Below are 17,381 nucleotides of genomic sequence, written 5' to 3'. Positions count from 1 at the left end.
GAATGCTCCATCCGTTTTCCAGTCCTTTGTGAACGAGGTGTTTCGGGACATGCTTGGTCGTGGTGTGGTGGTCTACATCGATGACATCCTGGTGTATTCTGCTACGCGCGCCGAGCATGTGTCCCTGGTTCGCAAAGTACTGGTCCGACTGCTGGAAAATGATCTTTATGCCAAGGCAGAGAAGTGCAGGTTTTTCCAGCAGTCAATCTCCTTCCTCGGATATCGCATTACCACTACAGGTGTGGAGATGGAGTGAGACCGCATTGCAGCTGTGCGTAATTGGCCGACTCCAACCACGGTAAAGGAGGTGCAGCGCTTCCTTGGCTTTGCCAACTACTATCGAAGGTTTATTCTGGGTTTTGGCAAGGTCGCAGCTCCCATTACCCATTACCTCCTTGTTGAAGGGTGGGCCGTCCCGGCTCCGCTGGTCTGCTGAGGCTGATTTGGCATTCAGTAGATTGCGGGGTCTGTTCACCTCAGCCCCGGTACTGGCTCACCCCGATCCATCACTACCGTTCGTAGTGGAGGTGGATGCGTCCGAGGTAGGGATAGGAGCTGTCTTATCCCAACGCTCGGGCATGCCACCCAAGCTCCGCCCCTGTGCCTTCTTTTCTAAGAAGCTCAGCTCGGCGGAGCAGAACTACAGTGTTGGTGATTGGGAGCTGTTGGCTGTTGTCCGAGCCTTGACGGTGTGGAGACATTGGCTCGAAGGGGCGAAACACCCTTTCCTCGTCTGGACAGACCACCGTAACCTGGAGTATATTCGGGCAGCGTGGAGGCTGAATCCTCGCCAGGCCAGGTGGGCCCTCTTCTTCACCCGGTTTGATTTCACACTCTCATACATTCCGGGTACGAAGAACGTGAAGGCAGACGCACTGTCAGAGGCCCAGAGACAACACCGCAATACTCCCGGCCTCATGCATTGTGGCGCCGGTAGTATGGGCGATGGACGCAGATATAGCGCAGGCATTACACACAGATCCATCTCCACCGCAGTGTCCAGCTGGGCTGCAGTACGTGCCTGCGCTTATCCGTGATCGTCTGATCTACTGGGCACACACGTCACCCTCCTCTGGTCATCCAGGTATCGGTCGTACAATGTGCTGCCTGACCGAGAAGTACTGGTGGCCTACCTTGGCTAAGGACGTGAGGGTGTATGTTTCCTCATGCTCAGTGTGTGCCCAGAGTAAGGCACCTAGGCACCTCCCACAACTGGTAAGCTACTGGTAAGCTACAACCTTTACCAGTTCCACAACGACCATGGTCTCACCTGAGTATTGATTTTCTCACTGATCTTCCCCCCTCCCAAGGTAACACCACGATCCTGGTCGTTGTGGACCGCTTTTCAATGTCCTGCCGCCTCCTTCCTCTGCCCGGTCTCCCCACGGCCCTACAAACTGCGGAGGCTCTGTTTACTCACGTCTTCCGGCACTACGGGGTACCAGAGGATATAGTGTCCGACCGAGGTCCCCAGTTCACGTCTAGAGTCTGGAAGGCGTTCATGGAACGTCTGGGGGTCTCGGTCAGCCTGACCTCTGGTTTTCACCCCGAGAGCAATGGGCAGGTGGAAAGGGTGAATCAAGATGTGGGTAGGTTCCTGCGGACCTACTGTCAGGACCGGCAGGGGGAGTGGTCGGTGTTACTGCCATGGGCAGAATATGCTCAGAACTCTCTCCGCCACTCCTCCACTAACCTAACACCCTTCCAATGTGTTTTGGGGTACCAACCGGTCCTGGCACCGTGGCACCAGAGCCAGACCGAGGCTCCCGCGGTGGATGACTGGTTTCGGCGCACGGAGGAGACTTGGGACGCTGCCCACGTTCGCCTCCAGCACGCCGTGCATCGTCAGAAGGCCAACGCTGACCGCCACCGCAGGGAGGCCCCGGTGTTCGTACCGGGGTATCGGGTCTGGCTCTCGACTTCCGCCAAGGCTGCCCCCCCCTCCTGGTTTGGGCAGGCTTCGCCATTCGTCGTCACCGGAGTACTAGCTACTGCCGATCCCATTCTCATCACTCCACTTGTCATGTCTTGTCAATCACACACACCTGGTGCTCATTCCCCTAATTAGTATTGTATAAGTGTTCCCTCTGTTCCCCCTGTCTTTGTGAGTGATTATTTTTGTTGTGAGAGCGTGTAGCTCTTCTTTTTGTTGTGAGAGCGTGGGGCGTTTGATTTATGCAAACGGATTAAACTCTAGACTTCGGTATTTTACCTCCTGCGCCTGACTCCTTCTTTCACACCTCGTCACAAACACCATCCCAACCGTGAAGCACGGGGGTGGCAGCATCATGCTGTGGGGGTTCTTTGCTGCAGGAGGGACTGGTGCACTTCACAAAATAGATGGCATCATGAGGAAGGAAAATGATGTGGATATATTGAAGCAACATCTCAAGACATCAGTCAGGAAGTTAAAGCTTGGTCGCAAATGGGTCTTCCAAATGGACAATGACCCCAAGCATACTTCCAAAGTTGTGGCAAAATGGCTTAAGGACAACAAAGTCAAGGTATTGAAGTGGCCATCACAAAGCCCTGACCTCAATCCTATAGAACATTTGTGGCAGAACTGAAAAAGCGTGTGCGAGCAAGGAGCCCTATAAAACTGACTCAGTTACACCTGCTCTGTCAGGATGAATGGGCCAAAATTCACCCAACTTATTGTGGGAAGCTTGTGGAAGGCTACCCGAAACGTTTGACCCAAGTTAAACAATTTAAAGGCAATGCTACCAAATACTAATTGAGTGTATGTAAACTTCTGACCCACTGGGAATGTGATGAAAGAAATAAAAGCTGAAATAAATCATTCTCTCAACTATTATTCTGACATTTCACATTCTTAAAATAAAGTGGTGATCCTAACTGACCTAAAACAGGGAATTTATACTAGGATTAAATGTCAGGAATTGTAAAAAACTGAGTTTAAATGTATTTGGCTAAGGTATATGTAAACTTCAGACTTCAACTGTATATGGACGAGCAATGACAGAGCGGCATTGACTAAGATACAGTAGAATAGTATAGAATACAGCAGGGACGGCCTGTTCAATAGGGCGATATGGGCGACGCACTGCCAAACGGGAAAAGGAAGGGATTTTTTTTCTAATCAATTATATCACGGCAACAGTAGTTATCAGTGTTGTAATCTGATCTGACTGCCACTAAATGTCAAATCAGGCTAAAGTCGTGCTTCAAATGGCCCCGCCCGTTTTTGGCCGATTTCAGTCAGGTTGAAAATCGCCCAGAAGTCTCTCATAGCCTGTCATGTAAAATCTATTTTTTTCAAATTTCAAAGCTTTCAATACATTCTCTATGGGTATCTGTGGGCTTGCACTTACGCGCTTTCGTCATACGTGACGTAACCATGAACGTAACTAAGCAAATAGCGGCTAGCAGCGTCTCTGTTGCGACCTGCAGTGTGGCGTTATTTTATGTTTTTAATTTGTACACTTAGTGGCGTTATTTTATGTTTTTAATTTGTACACTTAGTTTACAAACATTCTGCCAACCATGGATTTCCAGTGGTGGGTTTTGGACTGATCTTGTTGATCGTGTACATACCCGCTACGAACGGACTAAATAATGAAAACGTTGCTGGCAGCGGAATCCAATACAGCTGGGAGACTTGGCTGGATGACAGAGTCCCGGACAGAGAAGTGGAGCCGGCCGGCTTCACCCTGGTCGGAGCGGACCTCGATCTGACAGTCACAGGGAAAATCGATCCTGGTAAGAGAGCGACTCTGTACCCCCGAGCCCCGACATTGAACTGCTTTCTGTGTCACTGCGACCTTACTATCTGCCCCGTGAGTTCCCCCAATTGTTTGTTACCGTTGTGTACTGTTGATAATCACAAGTTTACTGGAGAACTGAGACCAAGTAGAGACTTTGGACAGGGTGGATATGGTATAATAAAGGCAGTTTATTCAGAGGTAAAGATATCTGGAATCGCGTGCACGGACTCGTTCGTCAAACTCTTAGGGAGCTATCTGAAGAGAGCCCAGAAAACATTGTGTGCTGACATTTTATACAATAAATGATGTAGGTTGAATCTAGTAGTTCTGATCTTCTGATTGGTCCTGATGAGTTGGGCGAGGTCCCCTCCACTGTTGCATTGGCTCTGAGTCGGGTTCTCTGTCTTCAAATGTTCAGCCTAAAGAGAGGGGATTTTTGTGTGTGTGTGTGTGTGTGTTTAACAGTGATGATGTGTGTGTGTGTGTGTGTTTAACAGTGATGATGTGTGTGTGTGTGTGTGTTATCAGTGATGATGTGTGTGTGTGTGTGTGTGTGTGTCCTCAGAGCAAGAACTCGTGAGTTGGAAGAACTGAGAGACCTATGGCGTGGGTGTTGTCCTTGGCCACCTGCTGACAAGGCTGACAAGATAGGACTCTTTTGTCCATTGTTATAGGATAGGAACAGCATTGATTGAAAACAAACGCCCAACACAAAATGGGTCATGCACAAGATTTTAGTCAGACCAAGCTATAACATTATATATTTACTACGACAGTACATTCAACCAAAAGCTAATATAACAAAGGCATCAGAGATTATTTATAATCTGTCACAGAAACTGGAATCCATCTCCCCAGATCAGTCAATAAATGCTTCTGGTATTGACTTATATGCTGCCCCTGTCTTCATGTTGTTGCTGGACATATCTTTTTTAAAATGTGTGTAGGTCACCTAAATCATCAGAAAAATTGCCCCTCCTGAGAATTTTTTCAGGAGCCGCCACTGGAATACAGTATTTACATATGAGATGAGTAATGCAAGATTTGTAAACATTATTAAAGTGACTAGTGTTCCATTTATTAAAGTGGCCAGTGATTTCTAATCTATGTATATAGGGACAGCCTCTAATGTGCTAGTGAAGGCTATTTAACAGTCTGATGGCCTTGAGATAGAAGCTGTTTTTCAGTCTCTCGGTCCCAGCTTTGATGCACCTGTAATGACCTCGCCTTCTGGATGATAGCGGGGTGAACAGGCAGTGGCTCGGGTGGTTGTTGTCCTTGATTATATTTTTGTCCTTCCTGTGACATCGGGTGCTGTAGGTGTCCTGGAGGGCTGGTAGTTTGCCCCCGGTGATGCGTTGGGCAGACCGCACCACCCGCTGGAGAGCCCCTCTCAAAGCACTTCATGATGACAGAAGTGAGTGCTACGGGTCGACAGTCATTTAGTTCAGTTACATTTGCTTTCTTGGGTACAAATTGCAACCAGCTTTTTATTGCTTGTTTCAAAAATAGCTACATTTTGGAGATTATTTCATTTTCAAATAACCGAAAGTGAGATGTTGTAATCTGAATGAAGGGGAAAAGGCCATTCTTGAACACTGGGTGAGCCATTTTTACTAATCTGCTAGAGAACAAGTTCAGATTTAAATATCGTTTATGTATGAATGAAGCCTTTAGAGACTAGCCCCTTGTTGATTATCCCGTACACATAGATTGTACAGACCCTACTGAGTATTCCCAACCCCACTTTTACATCGGCACATAGAATACATTTTTCTCTATAAACCAATAAGTTATTTATAGGCATTGGGAGCTATGGAGTGGGTGAGTAGAACGTGTCGCTGTTTATTTAGACCAGAGCACCCAATTAAATAACACCATATATTGATTCTACAGAGGCCACCTGATTATTCCCAACCACACTTTTACAGAATTGTTTCTCTATATACCAATATGCATTGGGTGCATTTATTTAATTTAGGAAAATGTCTTAAAATCCACATTTAATGCAAATGTCACTTAAATATGGATCATAGTTAATGTTTAGACAATTATTTTTCATATATAATGAATAAATAAATGTTCATGTAATTACGTGGGGGACTTTTATTTTGAAAAGATTCGAAATTCAGTTAAGGGAGTAGCTACTTTTTTAATGTCGCTGACGAGACGCTGGTAGATTGATTAGTTATAAATAAATTTGGCCAGACTGTAGCCACCAAATTTTACGAAATACCTGAAAGGGGACTTCTTAAAAGGTATGTTTTACAGCATTCACAATTTATTTTCCATGTAGCTAGTAGTTGAACCTAATGCATAAATATTCACTCCGAAACGCTGATATCTTGCTATATTTACTAAAAGCTATGCTTAGCTTCTTGCTGGCTAAGTTAGCTTCCTGGCTGTGGACGGCAAGGCAGCATTCTCCAGCGGTGCGTGCAACAAGTTAACAATAATGCCATTAATGCAGTAACGTTATAGCTACATGGTACTTACTTGATAACTCATGTTTTCATTGGGGTGAGAATATATTGTGCTTCGTTTTGCCGAACTGAAGATGCATAGTTAGCTAGTTAACAACAACTGGCTGTTGTTATGAGGAAGGCCGCCGCTGTAGCTAGCTTGCAACTATGTTGCTCTGGGCTGGGAAACTTATTTTTATTTCAATGAGTGACATCAATTGACATCTAATTACTCACAGCAAATGAAGACTAACTAATTATTGAATGATTGAAGATCAGTTTCGCAGTTGTGGTAAGGATACTTTCTTCCGAAGGCTCTTCTAAGGCCTACACACGTTTTACCCAACCATTGAGTTAGCTAGACATGTTCATAGGCTGTAGTTCAAGGTTTCTCTAACTCTGTGCACATTTAGGTGTTTGCTGTAGCACTACATTGCTGATTCAAATAATCAACTAAGCATAACGTTTTGATAATTTGAATCAGCTGTGTAGTGTTAAGGCAAAAACCAAAACGTGCATCCCTTGGGGTCCTGAGGACTGAGTTTGGGAAACGCTGCTTTAGTTACATCAGTTGAAATGACGGAACATCGTTTTTTTCCCAATTTCAGAATAAACTTCTCTGTTCCCTGGAGGTTTGAGGATGGAGGACAGTGAGGGTCACAGCTCTGCACACCAAGGATCTGGTGATGGAGTGATGAGCACTATGAATTTATATGCCACTCTGGGGCTCTCTCCAGAAGACGTGGATGCTCTGGCCCAGATTCCAGAGAACGAGATAAGTGTGGAGACGTTGCCTTATCTGATAATGCAACTGAAGGCCAAACGAGCCAAGCAAGAGGGGCAGGGAGAGGCCTCCCCGAAGAGAGACAGCCAGCAGGAGGATACAGATGATGGAGACCGCAGCAAACAGGACAGTCCCCCTGCAGTCCCTCCCCAGTCCAACAGCCATTGTGACACTGACTATAGGAGAGTGGAGATTCACAGTCGACCAGAGCGGACTGAGGCAAGGAGAAATTCCCGTCACACTAGGTCCTCAAGGGGAAAAATATCCGACAGCCAGCAAAAGTTTCCTTTCTCCTATCAAGTGGATGATTTTCATGGAGTTGTGCCCAAGATTTACCCACACACATGCTCTCTATGCTTCTGCATGTTGAATTCTTCTAAGGTAAGCTTTGTTATATTTCAATACTCTTGCAGTTGGACTGTATAGCTATATAATTTTAATCAGAACACTCAACCTTCCATGATGGCATTCATTTTGCTTAATATGAGTTTGCTTTTTTCACAGACATGGAAGGATCATCTCAATGGATTACGCCATGTGGAGGGCTGTCGAGAACTCTTGCGTCTGTAAGTGTTTCCATGCAAAGTGAAACATTTAGAAAATGGACTGATACAGGTCAAAAAATCAATTGAGATATGTCCTGTTACCTGGTTTTATTTCTTTTTTTCTTCTTCTTTTTTTTATATATTTTTTTTTTACAGATATCCAGATTGGAAAATACGTGATACCGGGAGGGAAATGTGAGGGGCATGAAATGAATCTTTATGTTGAAAATAGGCATGTCATGATTTAAACCATTAGCTGTTCCTCATCTTACTTAGCACTGTTTACATTACCTTCCAGGTCCAACTCCATCCCAAGTAGAGATGCTATTTCACCACCCAGAAAAATGCCACGTCCTGCTATGCCTTACAAGAGACAACATGGCTCAGACCGCGTACGAGGTCATAACCCGAGTCCCGTTCCAAAATCAAGTTTGATCCAGACCAAATAAGGCCCAATTGCAAACCACTTCAAAATAAATACTATCTCCTTTCATGTTTTCATCTTTAGGTGAAGTCTGGTCAGCACCAGAAAGACACCATTTGAAGCCCAAGGTAATTATGTCCCTTTTGTGGCAATGTTTTCTTATAAATAGATAATTTTTAATTGGCTACTTATGATGTTGTTTATTTAAAGCTGCGTGCTTGAATGTGTGATTATGTTTTGCTTTAGGCTGGCACGAAGGTGGTGGTCACAAAATTTCCCCTTGGCTCTGTTGGTGTTGAAGACTTGATGACTTTGGCTAAGCCATTCGGCACAGTTGTAAAACATCTGGTGTTCCCCTGCAAGGTAAATTACACACATTTATATTTGTATTTTTTTACGGAGGAATAGGCACTCATCTCTTAAAGATGCACTATGCAGAAATCGCTCCGCCATTTCCTGGTTGCTAAAATTCTAATAGTTCGCCTAATTTCAGTTTATGTGACAAATCGAGCAAGTATAGTGTAGAGAATCATTGTGCCATCTAAACCGCTTTTCAATAGCCAGCAATGTTGTCTTTTCAGCTGATTGATGCTGGTGTACAAAACCGAACGTAAAATACTAAACTTAAGCACGGGAAGCATAGAAATAGGGCACATAGAACATATCTACCGCTTCTTAGACTTGCTTTCAATGAGAATTACAGATCTATAACTCATTTCTATGTGAATTTGGTCAGGTCGCCCAAAAAGTTAAATTTTGCAGATTATTATTATTATTTTTTTAACATTATCTCAACCCAAAAAAAGTTACATCTGTAGTTTAACGTTTATTGGATGATCCAGTGTTGTATTTTTGTTACAGGGATTCCTGGAGTTTGGTTCGCACAAAGAGGCAGTCAATATGGTGAATCACTTCAGTGAAAAGCAAGCGTTCGTGAAGGGAAATAAGTTGATTCTGTACCTGTCACCTATGGTGTGCAGTATACATGTAAGTGCACCTGCCTCTTAAAAGTTTGAGGTTCTGTATTCTTAATCACAGAGATCCCAGTATGAGCTTGTTTTTTCCTTTAGCCGCCAAGGTTGGATGAACCACCAGAAAAACGGCAGACCAAACAAGTTACCAATACAGTGGTTTGTTTTTCCCGCCTACCTCCTGGGAAGGAAAGAGAACCAGAGATTCTCGATCTCGCCAAGATGTTTGGGGATGTGCGGCATTCAACATTTTCAGGTGATCAGGTAAGGTTCGCGCAATATGGAATTGAAGTGTGATCAATTCAATTCTGCAAATTTCTCTGGTGATTTCAAATAGAAAACAATAAAAAATTCTGAATAGCATGGAATTGTATGACTAGAATAGATCAATTCAACACCAAAACCTCCATTATGCAGCACCTTCTCTAGCTTTGTCTAATGAATTCTCCCTTATTCATCTGCAGGCCCTGATTGAGATGGTAGATTGGAAAGATGCTGACATTATGGTGAAGTACTACCACTCCAACCCCCTCAAGATCAATGGAAAGAGTGTCAAAGTATTCTTGTCACTGAAGCGCCTGAGGTAAGTAAGAGTCCTTCAACTGGGGCTATGGGACTCATCAGGAAGTTTGTGTCAGGGAAGTTTACCTCAATGGTTTTTGCCTTGTAGAGAAAGTCCTGACTCCACCACATCCAGAAGAGCAGATTCCAGTAAAGGCCGCAGCAGCAGACACAAGAGTGAGGAGACCAGCAAGACCTCAAACTCCACGAACAAAGAGAAACCCAGTACAGGCAAACAACCTACTGAGAAAGTATTGGAACAAGGAGAAGATCAACAAATTACCTCAGAGGAGGTCAAGGAAGTGATCAAGCAGGATATCAAGGAGGAGGACATTGATTTGGAAAACAAAGATCTAGACGAAGAGGGCGTCCAGGTGAAAGCTGAACAAAGCTTGTTAGATGACGAGGTTGGAAGTGGTGTTGATACTAAAAACCCTGCTCCTTCCAAAAGTGCCTCTCTGGTGGCTGATTCTAAAGATAAGGGGGAACCCGAAATCTCAGAACTGTTGGCAGACAATACCTTGGAGGCTTCTGACATAAAGGCTGCCGATGATCCAGCTCTGTGTGATGCTGATGTCTCAATGGAGAACATGATGGAAAAGGAGAGCTTTCATGAAGATGTAAGAAATTCTTGTCATTCATATTTGTGACCGGAACCAACAAAGAAAGGCTTATTGTTCTCATAATTGAAAATACGTTTGTCAAGTAACCAAGATGTGGGTTCCTAGCAATGGGTTCTTAAAGCATGTGTGCTTCAACTCTTCAACTTGGTTGAAGTTCTGGGAGCTTCGCTGAGAATGTAGTTTGGTTGAGATCCTCCACTGATCAGTTGAAACAGATGTGGCCATATTATGCCTAGAACCACTGAAATCTGGCTGAGGTTTCAGTGGCAAATAATTTTTTCCTGAAACTTCAGATTGAACCTCATCAATCTAGACAAACAGTCAAGATGTTTTCTGTGACTCATGTCAGCAGTGGCTGGTTTGAGTCATGGATTGTTGGAATATTGAGTTTGCTTGGTACCATAGCACACTATGTACAGTGCCTTCTGAAAGTATTCATACCCCTTGACTTATTTTAAATTTTGCTGTTAGAGCCTGAATGAAAATTTGATTTCCTCACCCATCTACACACAATACCTGTTATTACAAAGTGAAAACAAATTTATGGAAAAAATTACAGAATTATTCACACCCCTGAGTCAATACATGTTAGAATCACCTTTGGCAGCGATTACAGCTGAGTCTTTCTGGGTGAGTCTAAGAGCTTTTCAGACCTAGATTGTACAATATTTGCACATTTATTCTTGTAAAAATTATTTAAGCTCTGACAAGTTGGTTGTTGATCATTGCTAGACAGACACTTTCAAGTCTTGCCATAGATTTTCAAGCAGATTTACGTAAAACTGTAACTAGGCCACTCAGGAACATTCAATGTCGTCTTGGTAAGCAACTCCAGTGTAGATTTGGCCTTGTGTTTTAGGTTATTGTCCTGCTGAAAGGTGAATTTGTCTGCCAGTGTCTGTTGTAAAGCAGACTGAACCACGTTTTCCTCTAGGATTTTGCCTGGGCTTAGCGCCATTCCGTTTATTTTTATCCCAAAAAAACCTCACGAGTCCTTCACTATGGCAAGCAAACACATAACGTGATGCGTTCACCACCATGCTTGAAAATATGAAGTGTGGTACTCAGTGATGTGTTGGATTTGCCCCAAACACAACGCTTTGTATTCTTTAGTTCCTTATTGCAACAGGATGTATGTTTTGGAATATTTTTATTTTGTACAGGCTTCCTTTTCACTCTGTCATTTAGGTTAGTATTCTGGAGTAACTACAATGTTGTTGATCCGTCCTCAGTTTTCTCCTATCACAGCCATTAAACTCTGTAACTGCTTTAAAGTCACCATTGGCCTCATGGTGAAATCCCTGAGCAGTTTCCTTCCTCTCTGGCAACTGAGATAGGAAGGATGCCTCTATCTTTGTAGTGGCCTGGGTGTATTGATACACTATCCAAAGTGTAGTTAATAACTAAACCATGCTCAAAGGGATAGTCTCTCTTTTTTGTCATTTTTTTTTACCCATCTACCAATTGGAGCCCTTATTTGCGAGGCATTGGAAAACCTCCCTGGTCTTTGTGGTTGAATCTGTGTTTGAAATTCACCTTACAATTATCTGTATGTGTGGGGTACAGAGATTTGGGAAAATCATGTTAAACGCTATTATTGCACACAGTGTGTCCATGCAACTTACAGTGGGGGAAAAAAGTATTTAGTCAGCCACCAATTGTGCAAGTTCTCCCACTTAAAAAGATGAGAGAGGCCTGTAATTTTCATCATAGGTACACGTCAACTATGACAGACAAATTGAGATTTTTTTCTCTCCAGGAAATCATATTGTAGGATTTTTAATGAATTTATTTGCAAATTATGGTGGAAAATAAGTATTTGGTCACCTACAAACAAGCAATATTTCTGGCTCTCACAGACCTGTAACTTTTTCTTTTAAGAGGCTCCTCTGTCCTCCACTCGTTACCTGTATTAATGGCACCTGTTTGAACTTGTTATCAGTATAAAAGACACCTGTCCACAACCCCAAACAGTCACACTCCAAACTCCACTATGGCCAAGACCAAAGAGCTGTCAAAGGACACCAGAAACAAAATTGTAGACCTGCACCAGGCTGGGAAGACTGAATCTGCAATAGGTAAGCAGCTTGGTTTGAAGAAATCAACTGTGGGAGCAATTATTAGGAAAAGGAAGACATACAAGACCACTGATAATCTCCCTCGATCTGGGGCTCCACGCAAGATCTCACCCCGTGGGGTCAAAAGGATCACAAGAACGGTGAGCAAAAATCCCAGAACCACACGGGGGGGACCTAGTGAATGACCTGCAGAGAGCTGGGACCAAAGTAACAAAGCCTATCATCAGTAACACACTACGCCGCCAGGGACTCAAATCCTGCAGTGCCAGACGTGTCCCCCTGCTTAAGCCAGGCCCGTCTGAAGTTTGCTAGAGTGCATTTGGATGATCCAGAAGAGGATTGGGAGAATGGCATATGGTCAGATGAAACCAAAATAGAACTTTTTGGTAAAAACTCAACTCGTCGTGTTTGGAGGACAAAGAATGCTGAGTTGCATCCAAAGAACACCATACCTACTGTGAAGCATGGGGGTGGAAACATCATGCTTTGGGGCTGTTTTTCTGCAAAGGGACCAGGACGACTGATCCGTGTAAAGGAAAGAATGAATGGGGCCATTTTGAGTGAAAACCTCCTTCCATCAGCAAGGACATTGAAGATGAAACGTGGCTGGGTCTTTCAGCATGACAATGATCCCAAACACACCGCCCGGGCAACGAAGGAGTGGCTTCGTAAGAAGCATTTCAAGGTCCTGGAGTGGCCTAGCCAGTCTCCAGATCTCAACCCCGTAGAAAATCTTTGGAGGAAGTTGAAAGTCTGTGTTGCCCAGCGACAGCCCCAAAACATCACTGCTCTAGAGGAGATCTGCATGGAGGAATGGGCCAAAATACCAGCAACAGTGTGTGAAAACCTTGTGAAGACTTACAGACAACGTTTGACCTGTGTCATTGCCAACAAAGGGTATATAACAAAGTATTGAGAAACTTTTGTTATTGACCAAATACTTATTTTCCACCATAATTTGCAAATACATTCATAAAAAATCCTACAATGTGATTTTCTGGATTTTTCTTTCTTATTTTGTCTGTCATAGTTGACGTGTACCTATGATGAAAATTACAGGCCTCTCATCTTTTTAAGTGGGAGAACTTACACAATTGGTGGCTACACTAAATACTTTTTTTCCCCACTGTATGTGACTTGTTAAGCAAATTTTTACTCCTGAACTTATTTAGGCTTGCCATAACAAAAGGGTTGAATACTTATTGGACTTCAAGACATTTCAGCTTTTAATTTTAAATTAATTTGCAAAAACTTCTGAAAACGTAATTCTACTTTGACGTTATGGGGTATTGTTTGACAATGTACATTTTAAATTCAGTCTGTGACAACAATGTTGATAAAGTCAAGGGGTGTGAATACTTTCTGAAGGCACTGTATGTAGGGTATATGATGTGCTCAGGGGTTATTAATTCCATCCGTTTTATGAGTGCCCTACAAATCAGATGGAGATAAGCTTTGAAGGGTCTCCTTTATATTCCATGGTTGAATATCAAAGGTGATCGAGACATCTCTGTACAAGCTCCAATTGTTTCCAGAAAACCTAGACTGTCAGTAGTAATCCAGAACAGGTGCTTAAGCACTCGAAAGTCAGCCAAACATTGTAGATGTATGGATCAGTAGACATGCCTATCTGTTCAGCCCTAACATGGTTAACCTGGACTGACCAAGAGGTTTGAATAACAAATTACAGCTTACAATATCCTTTGTAATAGTGCAGCCACAGAGTTCACTTCCTAGCTTTAAGAGACATGGCTCTATATCATAGTTCAAGACTATTGAATACAGTTTTGCATACTTTTATGTTCAGTGTTTGAGCTGCTTTTGACAGTTTCCAATTGCAACCTCACAAGTATTTGTCATGAGATTTGATATGATTCTGGTGCAGCACTGTGGAACTTGAAACTCGTGAATTAACTTATTGATGTTCTGTACTTATTTCCAACAGGACAATATGGATGACATGGATTTCCCTGAGAATATGGATGATTTTGTTACATTGGATGAACTCGACAACAATACTGGAGGGGACACATTGCTGGGTAAGCAATGAATGATGCAAAACATTTATTTATTGGCAGCAAAGGACATAACAATTATTACGGTTTAGCCTGTGTGGATAACACATTAAGAAAATAATCTGCAGATCATCATTTATAGTAATAATTACTTTTGTTTTTATTTGCAGAGTCAAAGGATGCTTCATGGGTTGGTATTCCTCCAAAAACGACAAATTGAGAAACGTCTACTTGGAATGTGTCAAGTGTAGAAAAGTTGCTTTATCCAACGTTATTGATAGTAGGTTGCTCAGTAAAATTGTTTTCTACAGGATGGAAAAGTTGTCCAAATTAGCCCAATTAGAAAGGGCTATGGAAACGTGGAGGTGGCCCTATTGAAACTGGCAGAGCGAGCAAATGTGAAAGTTGTCAACCATTACATATCCTTCGTCAGACAGGAGGTATGTTCATAGTTATGTTACTTGCAGATATGTTATTTGGGGATCAGTGTGTTTTATTTTGTATGGTACTTATCTAGTTTTCTTTATGGGATGGAAATAATGTTGTCGTAGGTGAATAACAATTTGACATTCACGTATTTTGGCATACAGGAAAGAGTTTTACTCAAACCCTGATTTGTGCAAGCGTTTGCTGTCCTAGTTTTTATGACATTGAGCTTTTTCTATATTTTCAGGCATGGTTAGAGCTTGAAACTACAGAGGAAGTACGTGAAATGGTGAAATTCTACAAAGGCAAAGGACAGTTGTTGCGGAAACGTGTCGATGTTAGCATGTGCTTTTCACTGAAAAAGTTGGAGGTGGGTTTGGTGTCTGCTAAATGGTGTAGTATGCATCTGATGAAAGAATTTAGTTATAAACTCAACTACACACCTAGCATAGTCAATATTTGTAACACAAAGATGCATACTATGTGTAATGTGACTTTGTTTCTGTCAATGTAGAGTCCTAGTGGGAGATCCATCTACATTTGTATGCTTCCACTCCAGAAGTACTCGGACGTCTCTCTGTTACGACTTGCCCAGCCTTTCGGGAAAATCACTGGCTATAATTTGAACTGGCGTCATGGAAAGGTAAAGTTTCACCGGCCCATTTTTTAGGGGGGAGTTTGTTTTTCTATTGATAACGGACTCACATGGATTTTTATTCTTCTTTCAGTGTTATATCCAGTTGGAGAGTGTGGAAGCCGCACAGAAGATGGTGAAGTACTTCGAACGTCCACACAAGTTTTACGGTACCCTGTTAAGGGTCAGTTTGTGCAAAAAGGGAGACTCACTAATATACTGGTATATAATTTTCAATGACCCCTAAGAATATGCAGTAGAGTAGATGGAAATGATAGTTAGACTAAATGGAATTTGAAGAATGCTAGTATCCTATTCAGTCCATGTCCACTGCCAGTTTAATTGATTGGAATCTATTGGAAGAATATACAGCCAATAAAATTATCTGATAAATAATGTTGTGATCTATGGTTAAACTGGACTGTATGAGGGTTGTATCTAAGTACACTTTCATGATGTAGTACTGCATGACATTGTATTCTGCTCTTCTGATCCAGGAAACCACCAGTCAAATATGAGCTGTGGTTGGCCGGTCAGAAAAACAGAAGATCAAGAGATCACCATGGAGATGAAAAGACCAATGGCCAGTCAGCCAAAAGCCCCTCTCCAGAAGTGAAAGAGATGGTTATTTGCTATGTTTTTGTTTCCTTAATTTAAACAAGGTGAAAGGTTGCCTTTTTAGTTAAATGCTAGCTGATTATTTATGTATTTAATTTTGACATGTTCGTGAACAATCCTTTTACAGTTACCGGTTAGTCAAGAAGTAATCAGTCAATGCACTTCACACAGAGAAGAGTGAAGATATTTCTTGGTGTTGGTCTCTCAGGCTAATTAGAACAAATGAGTGATAGACATGATTGTGTTTGTATGGCCAGGATGTCCAGAGCCCTGTGTCTGACAGTGAGGGGGTCTGTGGGGACCCTGAGGGTGAGGAAGCCAGTGGTGTGGAAGCTATCCCGGAGGGAGAAGAGGAGGAGGAGGAGAAGCAGGAGGAACCTCTGGGTCCTTATCAACCTGACAACCCTGTTGGTAAGAGGCTGGAGAAAAACAGACTTCTGTTTGTGTGGCTGCCTTTTTTAAAATTATCGAGTGACAGGGATCTAATAAATATATTTTAGTGCCATATCGTCAGAACACAAACATGTTGTGGTCCTCTGTAGCTCAGCTGGTAGAGCACGGCGCTTGTAACGCCAAGGTAGTGGGTTTGATCCCCGGGACCACCCATACACAAAAAAAATGTATGCACGCATGACTGTAAGTCGCTTTGGATAAAAGCGTCTGCTAAATGGCATATTATATATTATATTATTGTGTTTTTTTTCTCTCCTTTTACTTGCAGGGTTAGACTATCTGGTACCAAGGACTGGATTATTCTGCAAGCTGTGCAACATCTTCTACACCAATGAGAAAACAGCCAAATCAGTCCACTGTAGCAGTGAGGAACATTACATGAACCTTAAGGTAATTTTCAACTATGACGAGTCAGTCTTAGGAATCATACTTTGTGGTGTGGCGTATTTGTAAGAAAGTGTAGTTGACCTTGGAGGCCAGAATACATTCTCAACATTCATCGGGTTTCACTGTCAAATGTTAATTCTTAACAATGAATGTGTCGAATATTGATCACTGTCAAGGGAAACCTTGTTTTATTTAAGCTGGTATCACCTATGCTTGTGGAATCTCAACCAAATGGAAAGATACAGGACTTTTTAGGGGATCTGTTTTAGCTTGTGTTATGGGTTAATATTCCATAGATATTGCATTGAAAATGTAAACTTTTATTTTTTTAGGGAAAGATGGATAAAGATAAACAGACCCCGGCTGATTGAGAGGATTGTCGTCCACCTGTAGTCTTCCCAGAGGAAGGCCGTTTTAGTATAAATGTTTGTCTGGTTTGTTTTCAACATTCCATTTTTTTCTGTTACTATTGACATTAGGTTACCCATTTTAAATTAATTAATGCATGCAGCCTATTACGAAATTTAGTCCCATTCTGTGGTTATGAATAGTACCTGGATATAGTTTCCTCTTATTGAATAAACAAATGTTTGACTTCTGGAATTAATTTTGTCACATCTTATGGCTAACATTTACTCTGAACCTACTGACCTTAACATATTTGACAGAGGCCTA

The 17,381-nt window shown here is 42.5% G+C and overlaps 1 protein-coding gene across 3 annotated transcripts; it reads left to right on the top strand.

The window, feature by feature from the left end:
• Positions 1-5,885: 5,885 nt before the first annotated feature.
• On the top strand, positions 5,886-17,309 carry LOC311142139 (uncharacterized protein). Of its 3 annotated transcripts, none has more exons than XM_084177731.1 (21): positions 5,886-5,983; positions 6,796-7,352; positions 7,476-7,537; positions 7,673-7,711; positions 7,815-7,915; positions 8,025-8,068; positions 8,187-8,303; positions 8,802-8,927; positions 9,011-9,175; positions 9,376-9,494; positions 9,582-10,092; positions 14,119-14,212; positions 14,359-14,378; positions 14,500-14,628; positions 14,862-14,984; positions 15,129-15,257; positions 15,343-15,470; positions 15,746-15,860; positions 16,124-16,277; positions 16,588-16,709; positions 17,039-17,309. In XM_084177731.1, the coding sequence occupies exons 2-21, from the start codon at positions 6,828-6,830 to the stop codon at positions 17,075-17,077; spliced, it is 2,862 nt and encodes a 953-aa protein (XP_084033857.1). In that variant the 5' UTR covers positions 5,886-5,983; positions 6,796-6,827; the 3' UTR covers positions 17,078-17,309. The 3 variants fall into 3 exon arrangements, with proteins under 3 accessions (XP_084033857.1, XP_084033855.1, XP_084033856.1); XM_084177729.1 differs by having other exon boundaries at positions 15,746-15,872; XM_084177730.1 differs by lacking the exon at positions 5,886-5,983 and adding an exon at positions 6,139-6,157 and having other exon boundaries at positions 15,746-15,872.
• The last annotated feature ends 72 nt before the right edge of the window (positions 17,310-17,381 follow it).

Source organism: Coregonus lavaretus, assembly GCF_964263955.1.
Source record: "Coregonus lavaretus genome assembly, chromosome: 15".
Taxonomy (NCBI): Eukaryota; Metazoa; Chordata; class Actinopteri; order Salmoniformes; family Salmonidae; genus Coregonus; species Coregonus lavaretus.
Note: the sequence above shows the minus strand (reverse complement) of the source record. Positions and strands in the feature narration are given on the sequence as shown.